The sequence below is a fragment of the Colias croceus genome, chromosome 15 (assembly GCF_905220415.1).
Source record: "Colias croceus chromosome 15, ilColCroc2.1".
Classification (NCBI taxonomy): domain Eukaryota; kingdom Metazoa; phylum Arthropoda; class Insecta; order Lepidoptera; family Pieridae; genus Colias; species Colias croceus.
Genome location: NC_059551.1, coordinates 10,694,976 through 10,713,965, shown reverse-complemented (window position 1 = coordinate 10,713,965; position 18,990 = coordinate 10,694,976). Strand labels below are relative to the sequence as shown.

Below are 18,990 nucleotides of genomic sequence, written 5' to 3'. Positions count from 1 at the left end.
GGGATAAAATGAGAACTGAATTTTTGAATTATTGTGAATATATTGTTGGGGTGGTAAATAAAAGACATAGTGATAAGTAGTGATGTTAGGGTTAAGTTTTATAAGTGTTGTGCCGTATTGTTTTATTTCTTTATTTTATATTATTGTCGTTGTAATGTTCTAATTTATGTAAGTTTTAAATGCAATGTTGAATTTTAGTATTTTATAATTATTTTGTAAATTTTAGTGTAAATTGTTAATTTGTATTTTTTACTTTAAAGTGTATTTTATTTTTAGGCCTAATTTGTGAATAATAATTTAATGGTATTTTATTGATTAAAAAGAAAAATAAACACCCCTGGACAATATTCCAGGGAAAAGCACACAACACCCTGAGATGGCGGGTGCTTTTTAAAAAAAAAAAAAAAAAAAACCTAACCTAACCTAACCTAACCTAACCTAACCTAACCTAACCTGGTGAGGTTTCTATAATAGTTAGGTTAGTTTGGGTGAGGTTTCTATAATAGTTAGGTTAGTGTAGGTGAGGTAGCTGAAAAAGTTAGGTTAGTGTAGTTGAGGTTTCTTTAAAAATTAGATTAGTTTTGGTTAGGTTTCTATGAGAGTTAAGTTAGTTTAGGTGAGGTTTCTGTAATAGTTAGGTTAGTTTGGGTGAGGTTTCTATAATAGTTAGGTTAGTGTAGGTGAGGTTGCTGAAAAAGTTAGGTTAGTGTAGTTGAAGTTTCTTTAAAAATTAGGTTAGTTTTGGTTAGGTTTCTACAAAAGTTAGGTTAGTTTAGGTGAGGTTTCTATAATAGTTAGGTTAGTTTTGGGTGAGGTTTCTACAATAGTTAGGTTAGTTTAGGTGATTTTGCTGAAAACGTTAGGTTAGTGTTGGTTAGGTTGCTGAAAAAGTTAGGTTAGTGTAGTTGAGGTTTCAATAATAATTAGGTTAGTTTAGATTAGGTTAATGTCAAAGTTAGGTTAGGTTAGTTTAGGTTAGGTTAATGTCAAAGTTAGTTTAGGTTTCTGGCCTGGGTTGGTTTCTCTAAAACAACTTTAAAAAAAAAAAAAACAGTTACTTAAAATATTTCTGTAGCCTTTTGTAGAAGTCCAAATTCAAAAATTTTCAAATATTCTTCTTTAGTCATTATTTTTCTATTAAAAAAAAAATTAAAAAAAATAGGTATAAAATTGTGCAAACCGAGTTGATGTGCCTAGTGAATATGGACTGGGAGGGTGGGTGGGCGCTGCGTTTCGTTTTTCACTGATTTCTCCTAAACCGGTGGACAGATTTTTACAAATTTGGTATCAAATGAAAAGACTTTTCGGGCCGCATCCCTGGACACCGAATTGAATGGGGTGCATAGCCCAGTTCAATAGATATGAGAGGTGGTTCTCAACGTGATTTTCCTCATTTTCTCCTAAACAGGTAAGCAAATCCACATGATCTCGCTATTGCGCATCCGTAGACACCAAAATCAAGAATATTCATTAACTGGTTAATTAATTATTAGAGGGAGAGATTTAACACTTTTGGAAGTGATTTTCCCCTACTCCTCCTCAGCGGGTTGATAAATTTTCACAATATTAGTTTCCAATAAAAGTTCTTATCGATGCGCATCTACACATACCAAATTCAATGAAATTGAACATACGGTTAATAAATTAATATACGAGATAAGATTTTTACGCTAATCCGCACTATAAAACTCGGTTGAACAATAATTGTTATGTAGGTAGTTATTTTGTTATTTACTTTTATTTTTATTTAAGACACTTTGTCTTACACCGTCTTTGAAGTATTTAGGGTAAAAACTAAAAAATAATAATTAGCATGCCCACCCAGGATCGAACCTCGGACCTTTTGTGTAGGCTTTAATCACAGAGTGCTGCTGCGTTTATTAAAGTTTTTCATCCGTCGCATAGATGGCCTTGTTTCCAAATATAAAAATTTTCATTATATCTATCGGTAATCATAATCCCGCCAAAAACATAAATGTAAAAATTGGAGCCGAGTTCAACCGTTGACTTAATTTGCCAAAAAAAGAAATGAGATCTAAATGTGTGCCAAGTTCTGCAGACAGTCCAGAAATTTATTTACAAGGATGTATTAAGTTCTTAGGTTGACTGAAAACTCAATTGTTTTATTTTCCCTTAGAGAACAAAGTTTATTCCAAAATATAACTTTTTTAATTTGAATAATATAATTATTTTCACAAAGCAAACAACTAATGACCTATTGAACCCGATAATTTGATGAGGCTAGTTTTTAGAACCTCACAAAATATAAACAGTATGTAAAATTGTAAAACTAGCCTCATCAAATTATGGGGTTCAATAGGTCATTAGTTGTATGCTTTGTGAAAATAATTATATTATTCAAATTAAAAAAGTTATATTTTGGAATAAACATTGTTCTCTAAGGGAAAATAAAACAATTGAGTTTTCAGTCAACCTAAGAACTTAATACATCCTTGTAAATAAATTTCTGGACTGTCTGCAGAACTTGGCACACATTTAGATCTCATTTCTTTTTTTGGCAAATTAAGTCAACGGTTGAACTCGGCTCCAATTTTTACATTTATGTTTTTGGCGGGATATCATTACTTTTTGTACAGAAAATTACTCTGCAAATTTGATTTACTTTATGAATATAATACTTTTTATATACGATTTTTATTATTTTTTCTTGCGGTTTCTCTGTATGGTTTGATTAGTAGTTATTATTTTCTATATTTTCTTGTATATTATGAATGTCAGCGCACATTGCCCCGTCATTATCTGCATTTTTTTTCCATTGAGCCCCGAGCGGCCCGATCGGGCCACGACACAATAGATTTTCTATTGTGTCTGTGATTCCGGGGGCTGAGTTAGACTCGTTTTCTGTTTAAAAGATAACATGATTTTCTAAACATCCAGCGTGAATTTGTACACACACTATTACCAAGATGCAAAGATCGTTGTAGAAGAATCGTCGCCTTACTCCATGACGTTACGGTATTGCTATGACGCGATCTTGAAATTTTACTCTAAACGCGCCTAAAGATGTTTCACTTATATTAATATTACGCAAATTAAATCATTTCGACCTTCGACGAAGCCTTCTTCCATTACACTGAAATTAAAACTAAACTAAACACTCATAAATAAAGAATAAATAAATGTGAATATGTAAAATTATATATTATTTTTAACTGTATGAGCAATATTTTTATTACAATTTTCTTTTATTTTATGTTTAATAACAGTTTTGAATAAAGAAATCATGCAATCGAAGTAATCCGCCCTAGCGATACTAGCGCGAGTGAGTGTGATGTCAGAGGCGCATCGAATCTACAGATGTTTCGCGCTAAAATATGTAAACTTCAATAATCTATATCTCAGTCATTTATTGATGGATTTCAAAATTTTTTTCGGCCACTGACTAGTTTTGATCTATTTTTTAAGACTAGTAAGGTGAATATAATATTTTCTATTTTTTTAAACTTTTCCATTTTTCCATACAAACAAAATTTATGTCATTGAAAAAAAAATTAAATACAGATAAATTCAGTATTTTCTGATTTTTTCCTTTGTACACTCACTATTACCTAGTTGATTACAAAATTTGAACTTTCTAGGTCATCTGGAAGTGGGTTAGGTTTTGTATATATCTATAAGTCAGTCAGTCTTAAAAATTGCGATTTTTGGATATTAATATCTACGCAACTGTTTAATCTGTATTTATGAAATTTAAGTTTCTTGTTTATCTTGAGGTCCTCTTGATATGTACCAAATTTGGTTTATTTAACTTAAATAGTTTTCGAGTTATAAGGGGGTGAAAAGTGGCTCGAAATGGTTCGTGTAAATATACACACGGCTGCTGCTCGCCAGTTCTCTTCGCTTGAACTCGGCTTGACACGCTGCCGCGTGTCTAGATAATACGCATAAATAGATAAAAATTAATTTAAAGTAGAATTTATTTTAATCATCATTTCTATATTACTGTCCTAAAAATGGCTTAATGGAGTGTTCACGACAGATCGTTCGATACAATTAATATTGCTTGAGTAAGGTGATAATAGTAATTGTAAGGGTAATATTTGTGTGATGATAGATGTTTGCTCTGTATCTGGGTACTTAATATTATCTAATACATTTAAAATTATATTTGTATTGTATGTTTATCAGCCATCTGGATTCCATAACACAAGCGAAAAGTTTAGTATGGGATCAGTTCGTGCCGTGTGTGAAAAATGTCCTGAAAAATATTATGCCAACGCGGAGTTTTCTGTAGACTTTTTCCATGTGTACAATGGCAATTCAATGTCACCAAAGTCGTCGCGTCGCGTCGTCGTACTCCACGATAGGTATTATGACTGTATTGCCACGACGGGACCTTGAAATTTATTTATTTATTTACTCTCTCAAATTAATTAAATCTCAATTCTCAACGCGCCTGAAGAAGTTTCACTTCAAAAAAGCCGCATCATAATCCGTTGCGTAGCTTTAATGATTCTAGCATACATACTACATAGGGATTTATTTATTCATACTTTATTGCTCTAAAATAACTTAACTAGGAACTTAATCTAATTAAAAATTAAAAGAAATATCACAGGGATCTATATCCCTATGGACTATCTATCAGATAAAGCGACTTTGTTTTATACTATGTAGCGATGGACTAGATGAAATCCGAAAAACGTAGGTATGCACAGTAACTATAGTATTATCTGATACCTTAAATGCTTTTTATGACGTTTCAATCATTAACATAATATAAAGATAAGCGATAGCGTAGGAAGTAAAAGGAGCTCGCAGGTCGGGTCGAGCCCGCAAAAGGCGAGCATGTCGAGGACGAGCGTGACGGTGGGCATCCTGGCGGCGCTGAGCACGCTGGTGGCGGCCGGCGACCGGTACCACCCGGACGGCGCGGCGGGCGCGGGGCGCGGCGCGGCGGCGCGCGCGGCCGCCGAGCGGGCCGGCGAGCGCACCGCGCAGTTCTGGCTGGACGACGCGCAGCAAGCCTTGCGCGCGCGGCTGGCGGCCGGCGCGGCGGGCGCGGGCGCGGGCAAGGCGCGCAACGTGGTGCTGTTCCTGGGCGACGGCATGTCCGTGCCCACGCTGGCCGCCGCGCGCACACTGCTCGGCCAACGCAACAATCAGACGGGAGAAGAAGCTCAATTGTCTTTTGAAGCTTTTCCTACGGCCGGCTTAGCGAAGGTATTAATTTATTTCCGCAACATCATAAAAAGTAGAATAGTTCAGGATACATCGCCCATTTTTGCAAGTGACTACTATCAAGCTAATTTTCCGTTTGTAGCTTTATTTTGATGAGACACCGAATAATTTCGTGTACGAAAGTCTCGATTGTGGTAGCTAACAGAGATAACAAGGATAAAAATTTTTGATTTGATGGTTCTCAAATATTTATTACTAACTGAATATTTTTTTTTGTTCAATCTCAAGATAATTACCTAAATTATTCGAAAAAATATTTGTCCTACAAAATCTATGGTTTGTTCAAAGAGTCCCCCTTTCCAAAGTGTATCGATAACGAGGTCATCATAAATGATTACTAACAAGCTGGTTTTTTTGTTTTTACTTAGTTAATGTTTATATAATTCAACAGACATATTGTCCTACAAATTGCGTAATAAATATTTGAGAACCATCAAATCAAAATTTTTTATCCTTGTTATCTCTGTTAGCTACCACAATCGAGAGTTTCGTACACGAAATTATTCGGTGTCTCATCAAAATAAAGCTACAAACAGAAAATCAGCTTGATAGTAGTCACTTGCAAAAATGGGCGATGTATCCTGAACTAGAACACCTTGTGTTTGATTTTACGCGAGTAAGTATTACGCGTTTAAAAATTAATTATATAGAGAGTTATTCGATCCCGTCTATAATGAATAGATCGCGTTTAAAATCCGTTAGTCTTTAATTTCTAAAAGTAGAATACCGATCGCCTTTACAATATAGAGCATTGGAGGAATTTCGGATGTGGGGTAATTTTGGAAAATTGTGAATACCACTTTAGAGCATAGCGTTATTGTATAAGTATCGAAGGAATGGCAGCATACATAATATTCGCTTAATCAGTCACTAGTACGTATGCGGTACCTATGTTGTATAAATTTAACTTGTAAGTATTGACTCCGTCTCCGGAATCACCCCAATGCACCTTACTGAATACAATGTTCCGACTGAATAATATTTTGGAGCAGGCTGTTTTCTGCAAACAGCTTATTCTGTTTGGAATATCACGATTGTTTGATGAGTATGGTGGCTCGTTGCGCAGACGTACTGCGTGGACGCGCAGATCGCGGACTCGGCGTGCACGGCGACGGCGTACCTGTGCGGCGTGAAGGCCAACCGCGGCACCATCGGCGTGTCGGCTGCCGTGCCGCGCTGGGACTGCCCCGCCTCGCTGCAGCCCGGCACGCGGCTCAACTCCATCGCCGCCTGGGCGCTCGCCGACGGCCGCGATGCAGGTACTCTTCGTTCATTTGTAAGCCTCGGTGAGCAGAGTATGTATTTTAAAGAATAAATTGAAACTTTTTTTTGTTACTCATCTATGTATAGCGGCAAGGACGCCAATATACAATAATTACTATTAAACAATAAATTTTATGAGTAAATAGGGTGTTATTGATGTACCTAACGACTAACTCGGCATCTGTCGAGGCAGGCATAGTGACGACGACGCGGGTTACGCACGCGTCGCCGGCGGGCGCGTTCGCGCGCGTCGCCAACCGGCACTGGGAGAACGACGCCGAGGTCCTGGCGGCCGGCGCCGACCTGGCCGCCTGCCGCGACATCGCGCACCAGCTCGTGCACTCGCACCCCGGCAACCAGTTCAAAGTGAGACACTCACTCGCTCACGTGTATTTATTGCACACAAATGCCATAAACATTCCATTTTCACTGAAAGAAGCCGTTTTACTGAATGCCTCAATAGGCATGACGAAAGATTTTGAAATCCTCTTCCATAATGTGTGTATACGTTTACTATACAAGAAAAACCCTATATTTCAGTAATATACTTAAATTTTACGAAGATAAAAGCCATTTTTCAAAAAATATTTATCAACTGTGCCAAAACAGCTCGGAGGTGTCATGGCGTAAGCGTGACGTCACTCTTTAGTAAATACGTAATTATTTGTATGCATTGCGAAGAAAATTAAAGAAATATTTATTTAATATGTGTTATAGAAACGAATTTCAAAGTTTATAAGTGGTGTGCAGTATTGCAGTGTGAATCCACATTAAAATAATACTCAAAAATGTGTTAGTAATTATTTTAAGCGAGAAAATAATAAGAAATGATTGTATAAAGTTGGCGCGGAGAACCCCGAAACCACGTATTCGTGAAATCGCAATTATATTTCTGTTCTGATTCGATAAAGCATACGTGAAACAATAGAAAATAAATAAAAATGCGTATTCTCAACATATTCATAACAACAAAATACATCTGACGTGAGTTGTTTACTTAAGCGTGACGTCACGCGTGTTTTAGTCAAAATGGCCAACTGCAGAATTTCAATGTTTTATTTTATTGATAATCTTATTAATCTTAGTGTTTTTAAGATTTTTAAGTCACTATATTGAATTTATTTATTATACACTTTCCCTTAAAAACACTAATACGGTCATTTATGGATACTGTCGTCATGCCTATTATATTATATTACAAGGAATTTGTAAAACGATAATAGTCTATTTCCATATTTATGTAGAAGCGTTTAATTACACACATGAATGCAAAGAACAAGAGAGAATTTAGAAAGTTAAGAGGACTATAATTATTATTAACGACTATCAAATACACTCAAATAATAAACCTTTTGAAATATCCATGCACAAAAGAATATAAGTACCTAGGTATCACCTATTTTCTTTGCATGAGTTGTAAAATAGAAGTAAAGCCAGGTTCCAACCGCACTGAGATTCCACACCGTTTTATTCATTCTAGAATATTTTTTCTTCCCTTATCAAAAGTGAAATAAATATATTGTTTAATCTATTCATATATAATACATTTAAGGTTATTCTTGGTGGGGGTCGGCGCGAATTCCTACCTAATGATACGATCGATGAAGAAGGCTCCCCGGGCCGCAGGACCGACAGGCGTAATTTAATTCAAGAATGGCAAGACGACAAGCTCAGTCGCAATGCAAGCTACCAGTACCTGTGGAACCGGAAGCAGCTGCTGGCCGCGAACGCCTCGCTGCCGGAGTACATGCTGGGGCTATTCGAAAGCACCCATTTGCAATACAACCTTCGCGCGAATCACGAAACGGAACCCACTTTAGCCGAATTGACCGAGGTGGCCATTCGCATGCTCAAACGTAACGATAAGGGATTTTTCCTTTTCGTAGAGGGTGGACGCATAGATCACGCTCATCACGACAACTACGTGGAGCTCGCGTTGGACGAAACCATTGAGCTGAGCGCGGCCGTGGCCAAGGCGGCCGAGCTGCTGCCGGAGGAGGACTCGCTGCTTGTGGTGACGGCCGACCACGCGCACGTGATGGCGTTCAACGGCTACACGCAGCGCGGCGGCGACGTGCTCGGCCCCTCCGACGACCGCGACTCCGACCGCGTGCCCTACATGACGCTCTCCTACACCAACGGCCCGGGCCACCGCCCCGAAGTTAACGGACGCCGAGTCGACGTCACTCTCGACGAAAATTATCGTAAGTTCTGATGCCATGAAGGATATTTTATAATATTATGATAATTTATTTAGAGAGTCTTCCCTCCCGCAGGTGACATTCGCTGGCGGACGCACGTGGACGTGCCGCTGAGCTCCGAGACGCACGGCGGCGACGACGTGGCGGTGTTCGCGCGCGGGCCGCACCACGCCGTGCTGTCGGGGCTGTATGAGCAGAGCCACCTGCCGCACCGCATGGCGTACGCCGCCTGCATCGGGCCCGGCCTGCACGCCTGTACCAGCGCAGCTCCTCTGCTTGCGCCCGGCTTCTATCTGTTGTCGCTTATCATTGTAGCTGTATGTTCACTTTAGTCGTTCGTATGTCACGTCTGTATGTATGTTAATATTTATTTAAGTTTGTATGAATAGGATGGATGAAGTGAACTAATTTAAGATTATGGATAGCGCAGATTGAGAAATAATACCTAATAGAACAAAGAATCTTTTTTACTAGATACATGAGGAATTTGTTAAATAGATAAGTTTCATTTAAATATAGATAGATTAAGAGTTAATACGGTTTGATAATATGAAGCAATAAATACGTATTTTATGTATTATCTTATTTTAATCCCACAAATCCTCACACACACACACACAATGCATTAAGATAGGACCATTGCGATAAGCAAAATGTCGTAAAACATGCACTTGACATAATTAATAATATTTTGACACGTATATGATAATGATTCATGATAAATTATTGATTGAGTGCAGTGGATATAATGAAATCACATTTCTCTTATATTACTCAAGGAGAATATAATACCTAAGTACAGAAATACTGTATAGGTAATAATATTACAGGCTCTCATTTAAAATAAAAATTTATATAGGTACCCTGCAAGCAACTTGTAGCAATCATTAATAATTAATTATTAATGTAAATATCTCATGGTTGCCAATTTGAACAACTTTTATAAAACTTTACTGAATAAAACGATAGTATATTATGATTTTAATCACTTTCTCCAATCAACATTTTTGACGTGACAACGTCGTATAATTCGATAGAGCCGGCTGCACGCACGAAAAATCATGACTCATGCGGCGTTACCTCGCTCTGACTCATCTGAGGCGTTCCATGTAAGGCTTGAAGTGCAAGCGAGAGCGCGGAACGAGCGACAAAGAAGCACAATCGGACGTTGTCACGTTCAACTATCGTCAGTAAACCGACTTTACAGACAATAAATTTTTCGACGTGACAACGTCTTATAATTCGAAAGAGCCGGCTGCACGCCCGAAAAAACATGACTCATGCGGCGTTACCTCGCTCTGAGGCGTTCCAGTGCAAGCGAGAGCGCGGAATGAGCGACAAAGAAGGACAATCGTTGTCACGTTCAACTATCGTCAGTAAACCGACTTTATAGACAACCAATGTTTTTTTTATATAATATGTGTGCGTATCAACTTTACATGTGCCTATTGGATAGATCTAAGAATTGGCCAACATCTATTTTTCATTTCACTAATAAGATAAGAGTAAGGCAAGACAACGTTTGCCCGGACTTAACTATAAAAATCTAAATTCAAATAATTATGTACCTATTATAGATCTAGATGTAGGTAGCACAGATTGACAGATTAGATTATTGATTCTACGCCTAATATTTTCAAAATGCAAATACAATATTTAAAAGTATTCATAAATAGGCCTGATAAACAATATACCTAGGACATTGAAAAGTTAGTGGTTTGAATTCCCATTGGTAATAATTTCCCTATCGAATCATGTAAGAATCATGTCAATGGTTTGTAAAACTCTAAAATACATAGAGATTAGAGAACCTCCGAGTTTTTAAGATCTTCACTAAAATATTAATATACAGTTAATTAATATTATTTAAATACATTTTAAGAAAATAATGTAATGTTAGAATAAACGTGTTGTTTACATAAAAACATTTGAAGACGTTTTGAAGATCTTACCTTGTAGGTAATCTGATATTTTATCAGCTCTGATATAAACGCAAATCATAACGAGATCTTCAAGAACTTTTCTCTTAATATTATATCAGTTTAAAATATCGAATATAAAAACTGTAACATTCAACTATCGAGTGCACAATGTGTAGCAAATATAATATTTATATAGTTTTACTAGCAGTTATACTTCATAATGCAGTTGGTAAATAAAATTTATGATAAATTGTATTTTTCTCATATTGACCACCAATAAAACGAATACAATTATATAATTTTAGGTGACGAATATCATAAAGTATATCGAAGCAGATTACGCCACGGGTTACAAAGCGATGCAGCAGAGTGGACTAGAGATTATTGGAAGGAAAAGGCGAACATAGCCATAGAGGATCGTCTGCCGAACAGACGAGAGCACGGAGCCGAGCGAGCGCGCAACGTGGTGCTGTTCCTGGGCGACGGCATGTCCGTCCCCACGCTGGCCGCCGCGCGCACGCTGCTCGGCCAGCGAGACCACCGCACCGGGGAAGAAGCTCAGCTGTCCTTTGAAAACTTCCCAACGGTCGGCCTTGCAAAGGTTCAATCAATTTTCTATTATAATATGAGAGTACCTTAAAACTAGTCACGCTGACTAGGTACATAATATAATATTTTGATAGTGCAACTGAGCTGACCCGCCCCGGCTTCACACGGGTGCAATGCTGATAAGGATTAACGCTGTATTGGTCAAAATCGCTTCGAAAATTAACCATTATATTTTTATCGTTAAAAGTTAATGACAAAGAAATGTTATTGTGGGATATCCCTAAGAGATAGACATAATACCATTACGGAGTTTTCTGTAGACCTTTTTAATATCTCTTCTAATATATAAAAATCAATGCCACTTTTCGTTGTAATTCCATAACTCGAGAACGGCTGAACCGATTTCGATAATTCTTTTTTTATTATATTCCTTGAAGTACGAGGATGGTTCTTATGTAGAGAAAACGTTAATATGTACCACGGGCGAAGCCGGGGCGGACCGCTAGTATCTTATATACAGAACTTAGTACAATAATTATTTTGATAAATCTCGTTAGCCTGCGTTTGCAATGTAAGCGGAAACAATGTTTTTATTTACGACATCACATTAGAAGCCTCACAAATATGAGGATGTTACATATAAACCTTTCTCTTCAATCACTCTATATCTATTAAAAAAACAAATCCGTCGCGTAGTTTTAAAGATTTTAGCATACATGGGGACATAGGGATATAAGGATTTTGTTTTATAGGTACTATGTAGTGATATAACTTATTAGTATATATACAAAAAGAAAACAGGACTTGATCGCTTAATTGTTTCTTAAAGACGTACTGCGTTGATGCTCAAATAGCTGATTCAGCTTGCACGGCAACTTCTTACTTATGTGGAGTTAAGACGAATCTGGGAACGATCGGCGTGACCGCAGCCGTGCCTCGCGGAGACTGCCCGTCGTCAGCGGACAGCGCTACCCACGTCGAGTCGATCGCCGCTTGGGCGCTCGCCGATGGCCGGGACGCAGGTGACTGTGTTCAACGATCTTGGGTACCATTTCATTTAAGTAGCCAAATCAATATTATTGTTCCATGAAACTTTTCAGGTATCGTAACGACAACCCGCGTGACGCACGCGTCGCCGGCGGGCGCGTATGCGCACGTTGCTAACCGCGACTGGGAGAGCGATGTAGACGTGTTAAACGACTCACACGATCCCGGATCGTGCCCCGATATCGCTTATCAACTTATCCACTCATATCCTGGCAACGAGTTTAAGGTACAATTAATTTTTTATTTTCAATAAAACTCTCGAAGACGTGCAATGGTTAATCTACACTAATATTATAAAGAGGAAAACTTTGTTTGTTTGTTTGTTTGTATGATTGTTACGAATAGGCTCATAAACTACTGGACCGATTTTGATGAAATTTGGCACAGACAATCTTTAGACCCTGAGAAAGAACATAGGCTACTTTTTATTGCGAAATATGTACCACGGGCGAAGCCGGGGCGGACCGCTAGTTGCTTATAATACTTTTAGGTAATCCTCGGTGGAGGTAGAAGAGAATTCATCCCGAATGATATGATCGATGAAGAGGGGACGGCTGGCAAAAGAGTGGATGGACGAAATCTTATCGAAGAATGGCAAATGGACAAAATTGCAAAAAATGTCTCGTATCAGTATCTTTGGAATCGAGAGCAGTTACTTAATGTGAACGAAAATTTACCTGAGTACTTATTGGGCCTGTTCGAAGGAAGTCATATGCAATACCATTTAGAAGCAGACACGAGAACCGAACCTACGCTCGCCGAGCTAACGGAGGCCGCGATACGATCTCTCAGTAGAAACGATAAGGGTTTCTTCCTTTTTGTAGAAGGAGGGAGAATAGATCACGCCCATCACGAGAATAAAGTGGCGAAGGCGTTGGACGAAACCATCGAATTAAGTAGAGCCGTGGCGCGCGCGGCCGAGATGCTGTCCGAGGAAGATTCCTTGATAGTGGTGACTTCGGACCACGCGCACGTGATGTCGATCAGCGGCTACACGCACCGCGGCGGGGACATCATGGGGCCCTCGGACGACGTCGGCGACGACGGCCTCCCTTACATGACGCTTTCGTACGCGAACGGGCCCGGCTATCGGCCACACAGCGCCGATGGAAGAGTCGACATTATGAAGGAAGACAACTATGGTATATAATATGTTTTTATTTATAGTAAAACAATATTTGTGCTACACGTTAGCGTTTACAATTGTCATATTTAAAATATTCGTCGGTAACGCACACAAAACATACTTTTTGTAAAACAAACAACGAAAAGATCGTTCATGTACATAATATATTCATTCTTTATGTACCTACCTATTAAAAAGCAGGCTTTACAATCTATATTCTGTGATTATTTTTCTTATTTTAAATTATGATTAAATTAATGTTTCAAAAATGAACAGCTTATAGCAATCTCCATGAAAAATTGTATTCTGTAGGAAGAGTGAGTGCATTATGCGATGTGTGTGACGCACAGGTGACGCGAACTGGGAGTGGCCGGCGGCGGTGCCGCTGAGCTCGGAGACGCACGGCGGCGACGATGTGGCGGTGTTCGCGCGCGGGCCGCAGCACGCGCTCTTCTCCGGCCTGTACGAGCAGAGCCACATCCCGCACTTCCTGGCCTACGCCTCCTGCATCGGACCCGGCCCGCATGCCTGCCAAGCCCGCGCCCCTTAAACTGTCCTTTATATCATCCAATCTATAAAGTAAGATGTGATTCAAATCAGTTTCATGACATAATACACAAAATAATTAATATATTGCCGCACAAGTACGAGTTGTTTTATTTTACGTAACGCAGCCCGTAGGTACGTACCTAAGTAAATATAGTTATGTAATTTTTTATAAGTGGGGACACTTACGAAAAAATAATATACAATTTGTTTTGGGTTTATTATCATAAATATGCAAAATAATAGTTTTGAGACACTTATTGTAAAATGTTTGTCAGAATAAAAGACGACAAAATTGGTTGATTAAGTCAGGACAACGCCCAACGGCCATCGCGTCGTTACCGTTATAGGTCGGCGGCTGAGGACGAGTATCCAGTGGACAATCAATCAAGACGAGCATCGTTAGGAGTGTCTGTCGAAGGAGCCGCTTATTGACAGGCTTTGTGTCGTGACGCGGATTGATGTTGCGCCGTGCGCGTAACGTCACACTGCTGGGCGTAAGGCGACACGCGACATGTCTGCCGCACGACTCGACACGCAATGTCACTGAACAGATACAATACGACCGGCGCGGCGTAGGGCCACGTTGGGCGCAGGTTTGAACGCAGGAATTTGATATTCATTGATGAAAGACACGATCTTTTTTTTGTAGCTGGAAAAGCAACTGCCCATATAAATCCAGCTAGCCCATCAATCTTCGTTTCGAAAATGGGCCCTCAATCATAAAAATAAATTTTCAATTCAACCACTGCCTTAGTTCCAGCAATAAGTTCTTTCAACCAAACAATACAATAAGCTATAAATAATTATAAATATTTATAATATTAGTAAGTCTGTCTGTCAGAATGTCAGACAGAATTAATAAAAGTGATTATTTTCAGAATCGGTGGTGATTACGTTCCTACTATTTATCATTTCAAGAGCAAGTGTCCGCCATATTAATCCGCAATCCACTTGTCAGTTGTCAGTGACTCAATGAAGCAAGCGACCGAGAGCGGCGCGGGTGCGCCCCCCCGGCTGCGGCCCGCGCTGCGCACCAAAGAGAATACTGTAAATACTACGTCTCAACGTCTGCGCACTCGACGCTTCGCCGCACAGTCTCCGGGCGGTTCATGGCTTGCGCTAAAACTTATTGTTTGATATTTTGATTGTTTGAACAATAAAACATATTATTATTTTTGGTATTCTGTGAAGAGTACATGAAATATTTAGTTTTATCTACAGCTTATGTCAATCTCATATATTCATAATCTATTCTATCAAACGTTACGCTAAACGAAAGCCACTTGTCTAGGGGGGCTGGTCCTTATCGTAGGTACGTGTTTTCTTTACTTTATCTATACGTAATATAATTTATTATAATAAAATCGTAGGAAAGTCAAAACTGTACATTGAATATATTTTTTTTAATTGTATACTTGGGGCGTGATCTACGATAGATACCGAAGCAAAAAATATAGTTTTTAGAATTTTTTGTTTGTATGTATGTCCGGGCTAATCTCCAAAATTACTGCATGGATTTACTTCAAATTTGGTACAGAGATAGATTGAGACCTGAGGAAGGACATAGGTTTTATCCTGAAAATCCCACGGGAATAGGAGCTCTGCGGGTTTTTCTTTGACTGCACGGGCGAAGCCGCTGACGGAAATCTAGTACGGTAATAAATCCAACACCGACGCCATTCCACTCTGGTGTCCGATAAACGGTGATCATTTGCCATAACGTCGTGGTCGTTATAAACAATATTATTACTCGGCGATTGATATCGACGAATGTATGATACAGGATACTACGATAGTCGCTTAATGTTTGTTTGTTTGAACGCGCTAATCTCAGGAACTAGTATTCTGATTTGAAAAATTCTTTCGGTGTTAGATAGCCCATTTATCGAAGAAGTCTATAGACTATAATATATCAACACGCTAAGACCAATAAGAGCGGAGCAATGCGGGTAAAACCGCGGGGCATACCTAGCTATTTTTAGATGAAGATAATATCGCACATGGGCAGTTAAAAGCATTAGTCATTACCATAATATTATGTTTTACATAAAATGCTAAGAAGCAGCTGGCGAAGTCATTACTTTCATAATGAAGTGAGTTTCCCTCGTCCCTCGACATTACAAGAACGCATGATGTGTCAATTATTTGCAATTCGAGCAACACGCGCGCAATCAATCTCGCACAAATGCGCCGCCCTCCGCGAGATGCGCTCGCGGCGCGAACTTCGATCTTAACCCACGCAGATAAGGGCGACTATATCGTGTACGTGAACAATGCTCTCAGGGTGATGTGAATAATCCACCAAATCCGAGTCGATGCATTAAAACGTGCGAAATGCGAGCAATCGAGAAGGTGCACTTTCATTTAGTTTAGATATTTTATAAATTCATCCATTCTAATATTATAAATGCGAAAGTAACTCTGTCTGTCTGTCTGTTACTTAACCAATTTTCATGAAATTTGGTATGAAGATATTTTGATACCCGAGAAAGGACAAAGGCTACTTTTTTTCCCGGGAAAATGACGCAATCCCGGAAATCCCACGGGAACGGGAACTATGCGGGTTTTTTCGTTGACTGCGCGGGCGAAGCCGCGGGCGGAAACCTAGTAGGTATTTTCTTTCTTTCAAGCCTTAATTCACCCATAGTCGGGTATAGGCCTCCTCATGTTTTTTCCATTCTTTTCGGTCTTTGGCCAGACGCATCCAAGATTTACCCGCTGTTGCACGCCTCATAAGCGAAGCGTTGAGGTGGGTACTACTGTCACTTCGCGCAAAACATCTGATTTTTCAAACTTAAAATGTCTTTATGTATCATACATTGCACTTGTAAGATAATACATACACACACATATTAAGAAAAAAACACTATTTTTAACATTAATGATATTTTTGATGTCATTTTTGTTATTTAAACTAGTTAAAAAACAGTTTAAAAAAGTTCTGTCTTGGACGTCCGTGTGTCTGTATGTGCGGAGGATTTTCTTGTTAACACGATAGCGACCGAAATACTTTACTTATCGAGTCTTTTTTTTTTCTCTTACGCTTGAGTATGCTCAGGAATAGAACCCTTTCATTTTTCAGGGCTGATTCGATGTGGTTTAATTGTTATTAAATAAACAAAAAAAAAATATCGACTGTTCTCCATAATTTTAGTAGGTATATATCTATATATGTATATTCTTTATTTTTTTTTTTATATTTATAGTGTACTCAATATTCACCATTATAAACTCGATTCTTTATACTATAAGCCAAGGTTTAAAAAAATAAGTTGGTAGTCAGTCCCTTAAAACCTGCGCAGTTTCACATCTAGGTGGGGCCACAAGAAAAATGGCTCAATTATTACGGTACCGCTTTCTTTACTTTTCCAACTGTTTTATTTTATTTCTTTTTTATATTTATAGTGTACTCTTTATAAATAATCAATTTTATTGTAAAGGATGAGATTATGAGGCGTGCACTTTTGGATTTTCCAAACTATTTTAGAAATATCGTCGGACCACCGTGCTTTCGGTTTGCCTGGCTTACGTCTACCATTCCATGGTCTCCATTCGGCCACTTTCAACGCCCATCGCCCGTCGCTCCTTCGGCACATGTGGCCTGCCCATCTCCACTTGAGTTGGCATACTAAAATGCATCGCAGTCTACTTCCTTATTTAAAGTATCCTAAATATTATAGGTAATATTTTGTACTTACTTACCTACTAGCTCGGAGGTGTGGCTTGAAGGCATGCTATGCAATAGCTTTACCGCGGCAGTCCCCGAGTGCCACACGTCTTTTTTATATTCTTTATAAATTTATATAATTTACAAAGCATTTGAAATTTGAATGCCATAAAACCAAAAATATCAAAATCTTATACCTAATAGTACCAAATTTCCAAAGGTGCAGTAAGTAGTTACCTAGTTTAAATACTGCGTTCCTGCGTCAGCAGCGCGATTTGCGAGATACCTATCACAGCGAGATGCGTGTGTGGGCCCGGCAGCGCCGCGGCTGCCGCCTCTGCGCGGCGTGTTCATTTAACGCGCAATTAGCAGGATGCAGCGTGCGAACATTACAGAATGTCATTCGACTCATTCGTCAAAATTTCTCGAAGAGCGGCTGAAGCGGCTCTCTCCGGGCGAGTCCTGCCAGCCCCCGCGCCCCCGCGCCGCGCCCCGCTCGCCCGCTCGTCCTGCGGCCGCGGGCGCGCGAGTCCCGCTCCGGCAGTCAGGATTCCGCCCTCGTCGCGCTGACGTCACGCGGCGTCTGGATTCCCCGCTTCACACTCGATAAACTTTTTCGAGAAGTATTCGCGGATGAAACTTTCCCAATGTTTCGAGTGTGACGCTTCATAAAGTTCGTAATCGAATAAGCTGTGTTGTGCATTTTTCGTGTGAAGTGTATATTATAGAGTGATATTAGTGCAGTGCCAAGTTTTATCTTTCAAGATTGTGTATCGAGGACGACAATCAATAATAATCAAGGTGAGTAAGCCACAGATGGACATAACTAATTATTAGAGATAAAATAAACTTAATGAATACCTTTTAAATACTATTATGTAGACATATTACCTAACATTAAAATAAATTATTGACTATTAAGTTCACAATATTAAGGTAGGTAACTAGGTATAATACCTATAACTGCTATGACGATAGCACAGAATAATAACTATGGTACTAGATTGTGTTCTGGTATCTGACAAGTACATTTTGATAATATTGGCGTGCCCCTTACGTGATCCCATTCGGCATTACTTACAATCTGGTTCTATTCTACCACAGGCCGAGATCCCATAATTATCACAATATATTATCTATGTAATATATTTTAATTTTTAACACCTTGCCAAGTTGGAGACCGTAGAAACGTCCGCTTGAACAATTGCACTTCAGTAGGATAACTAGCTTTCCACCCACGGCTACGCCCGCGTTTTCAAAGAAAAACCCGCATAGTTCTCGTTCCCGTGGGACTTCCGGGATAAAACCTATCCTATGTGTTTATCCAAGTTACCCTCTATATGTGTCCTTAATTTCATTGTAATCGGTTCAGTATAGTATTTGCGTGAAAGAGTAAGAGCAAGTTGCACCCTGATGTTTTCGAACAGCATCAAGTCTCTCCTGACGTTTTTCGCTTTTGATTTC

At 39.2% G+C, this 18,990-nt stretch overlaps 3 protein-coding genes across 3 annotated transcripts; all 3 read left to right on the top strand.

Annotated features, from left to right (window-relative positions):
* The first annotated feature begins 4,675 nt into the window (after nt 1-4,675).
* On the top strand, nt 4,676-11,045 carry LOC123698022 (membrane-bound alkaline phosphatase-like). The gene is made up of 6 exons (XM_045644612.1): nt 4,676-5,184; nt 6,269-6,461; nt 6,659-6,831; nt 8,018-8,669; nt 8,742-8,983; nt 10,894-11,045. Exons 1-6 carry the CDS (start codon nt 4,810-4,812, stop codon nt 10,993-10,995), a joined length of 1,737 nt encoding a protein of 578 aa, XP_045500568.1. The 5' UTR covers nt 4,676-4,809; the 3' UTR covers nt 10,996-11,045.
* Nucleotides 11,046-11,075: 30 nt separating this feature from the next.
* LOC123698254 (membrane-bound alkaline phosphatase-like) lies at nt 11,076-12,437 on the top strand. The gene is made up of 3 exons (XM_045644833.1): nt 11,076-11,189; nt 11,967-12,159; nt 12,238-12,437. Exons 1-3 carry the CDS (start codon nt 11,076-11,078, stop codon nt 12,435-12,437), a joined length of 507 nt encoding a protein of 168 aa, XP_045500789.1.
* A 176-nt stretch (nt 12,438-12,613) lies between these two features.
* Nucleotides 12,614-13,957, top strand: LOC123698023 (membrane-bound alkaline phosphatase-like). The gene is made up of 2 exons (XM_045644613.1): nt 12,614-13,326; nt 13,661-13,957. Exons 1-2 carry the CDS (start codon nt 12,717-12,719, stop codon nt 13,858-13,860), a joined length of 810 nt encoding a protein of 269 aa, XP_045500569.1. The 5' UTR covers nt 12,614-12,716; the 3' UTR covers nt 13,861-13,957.
* Nucleotides 13,958-18,990: the final 5,033 nt, after the last annotated feature.

What these genes read in the sequence shown, in the direction of transcription:
- LOC123698022 (XM_045644612.1), top strand. Translation starts at nt 4,810, where the DNA reads ATGTCGAGGACGAGCGTGACGGTGGGCATCCTGGCGGCGCTGAGCACG. An exon ending in CTACGGCCGGCTTAGCGAAG is followed by an intron (nt 5,185 to 6,268) that starts GTATTAATTTAT and finishes CTCGTTGCGCAG; the next exon opens with ACGTACTGCGTGGACGCGCA. An exon ending in ACCCCGGCAACCAGTTCAAA is followed by an intron (nt 6,832 to 8,017) that starts GTGAGACACTCA and finishes AATACATTTAAG; the next exon opens with GTTATTCTTGGTGGGGGTCG.
- LOC123698254 (XM_045644833.1), top strand. Translation starts at nt 11,076, where the DNA reads ATGTCCGTCCCCACGCTGGCCGCCGCGCGCACGCTGCTCGGCCAGCGA. An exon ending in CAACGGTCGGCCTTGCAAAG is followed by an intron (nt 11,190 to 11,966) that starts GTTCAATCAATT and finishes TGTTTCTTAAAG; the next exon opens with ACGTACTGCGTTGATGCTCA. An exon ending in CGCCGATGGCCGGGACGCAG is followed by an intron (nt 12,160 to 12,237) that starts GTGACTGTGTTC and finishes GAAACTTTTCAG; the next exon opens with GTATCGTAACGACAACCCGC.
- LOC123698023 (XM_045644613.1), top strand. Translation starts at nt 12,717, where the DNA reads ATGATCGATGAAGAGGGGACGGCTGGCAAAAGAGTGGATGGACGAAAT. An exon ending in TATGAAGGAAGACAACTATG is followed by an intron (nt 13,327 to 13,660) that starts GTATATAATATG and finishes TGTGACGCACAG; the next exon opens with GTGACGCGAACTGGGAGTGG.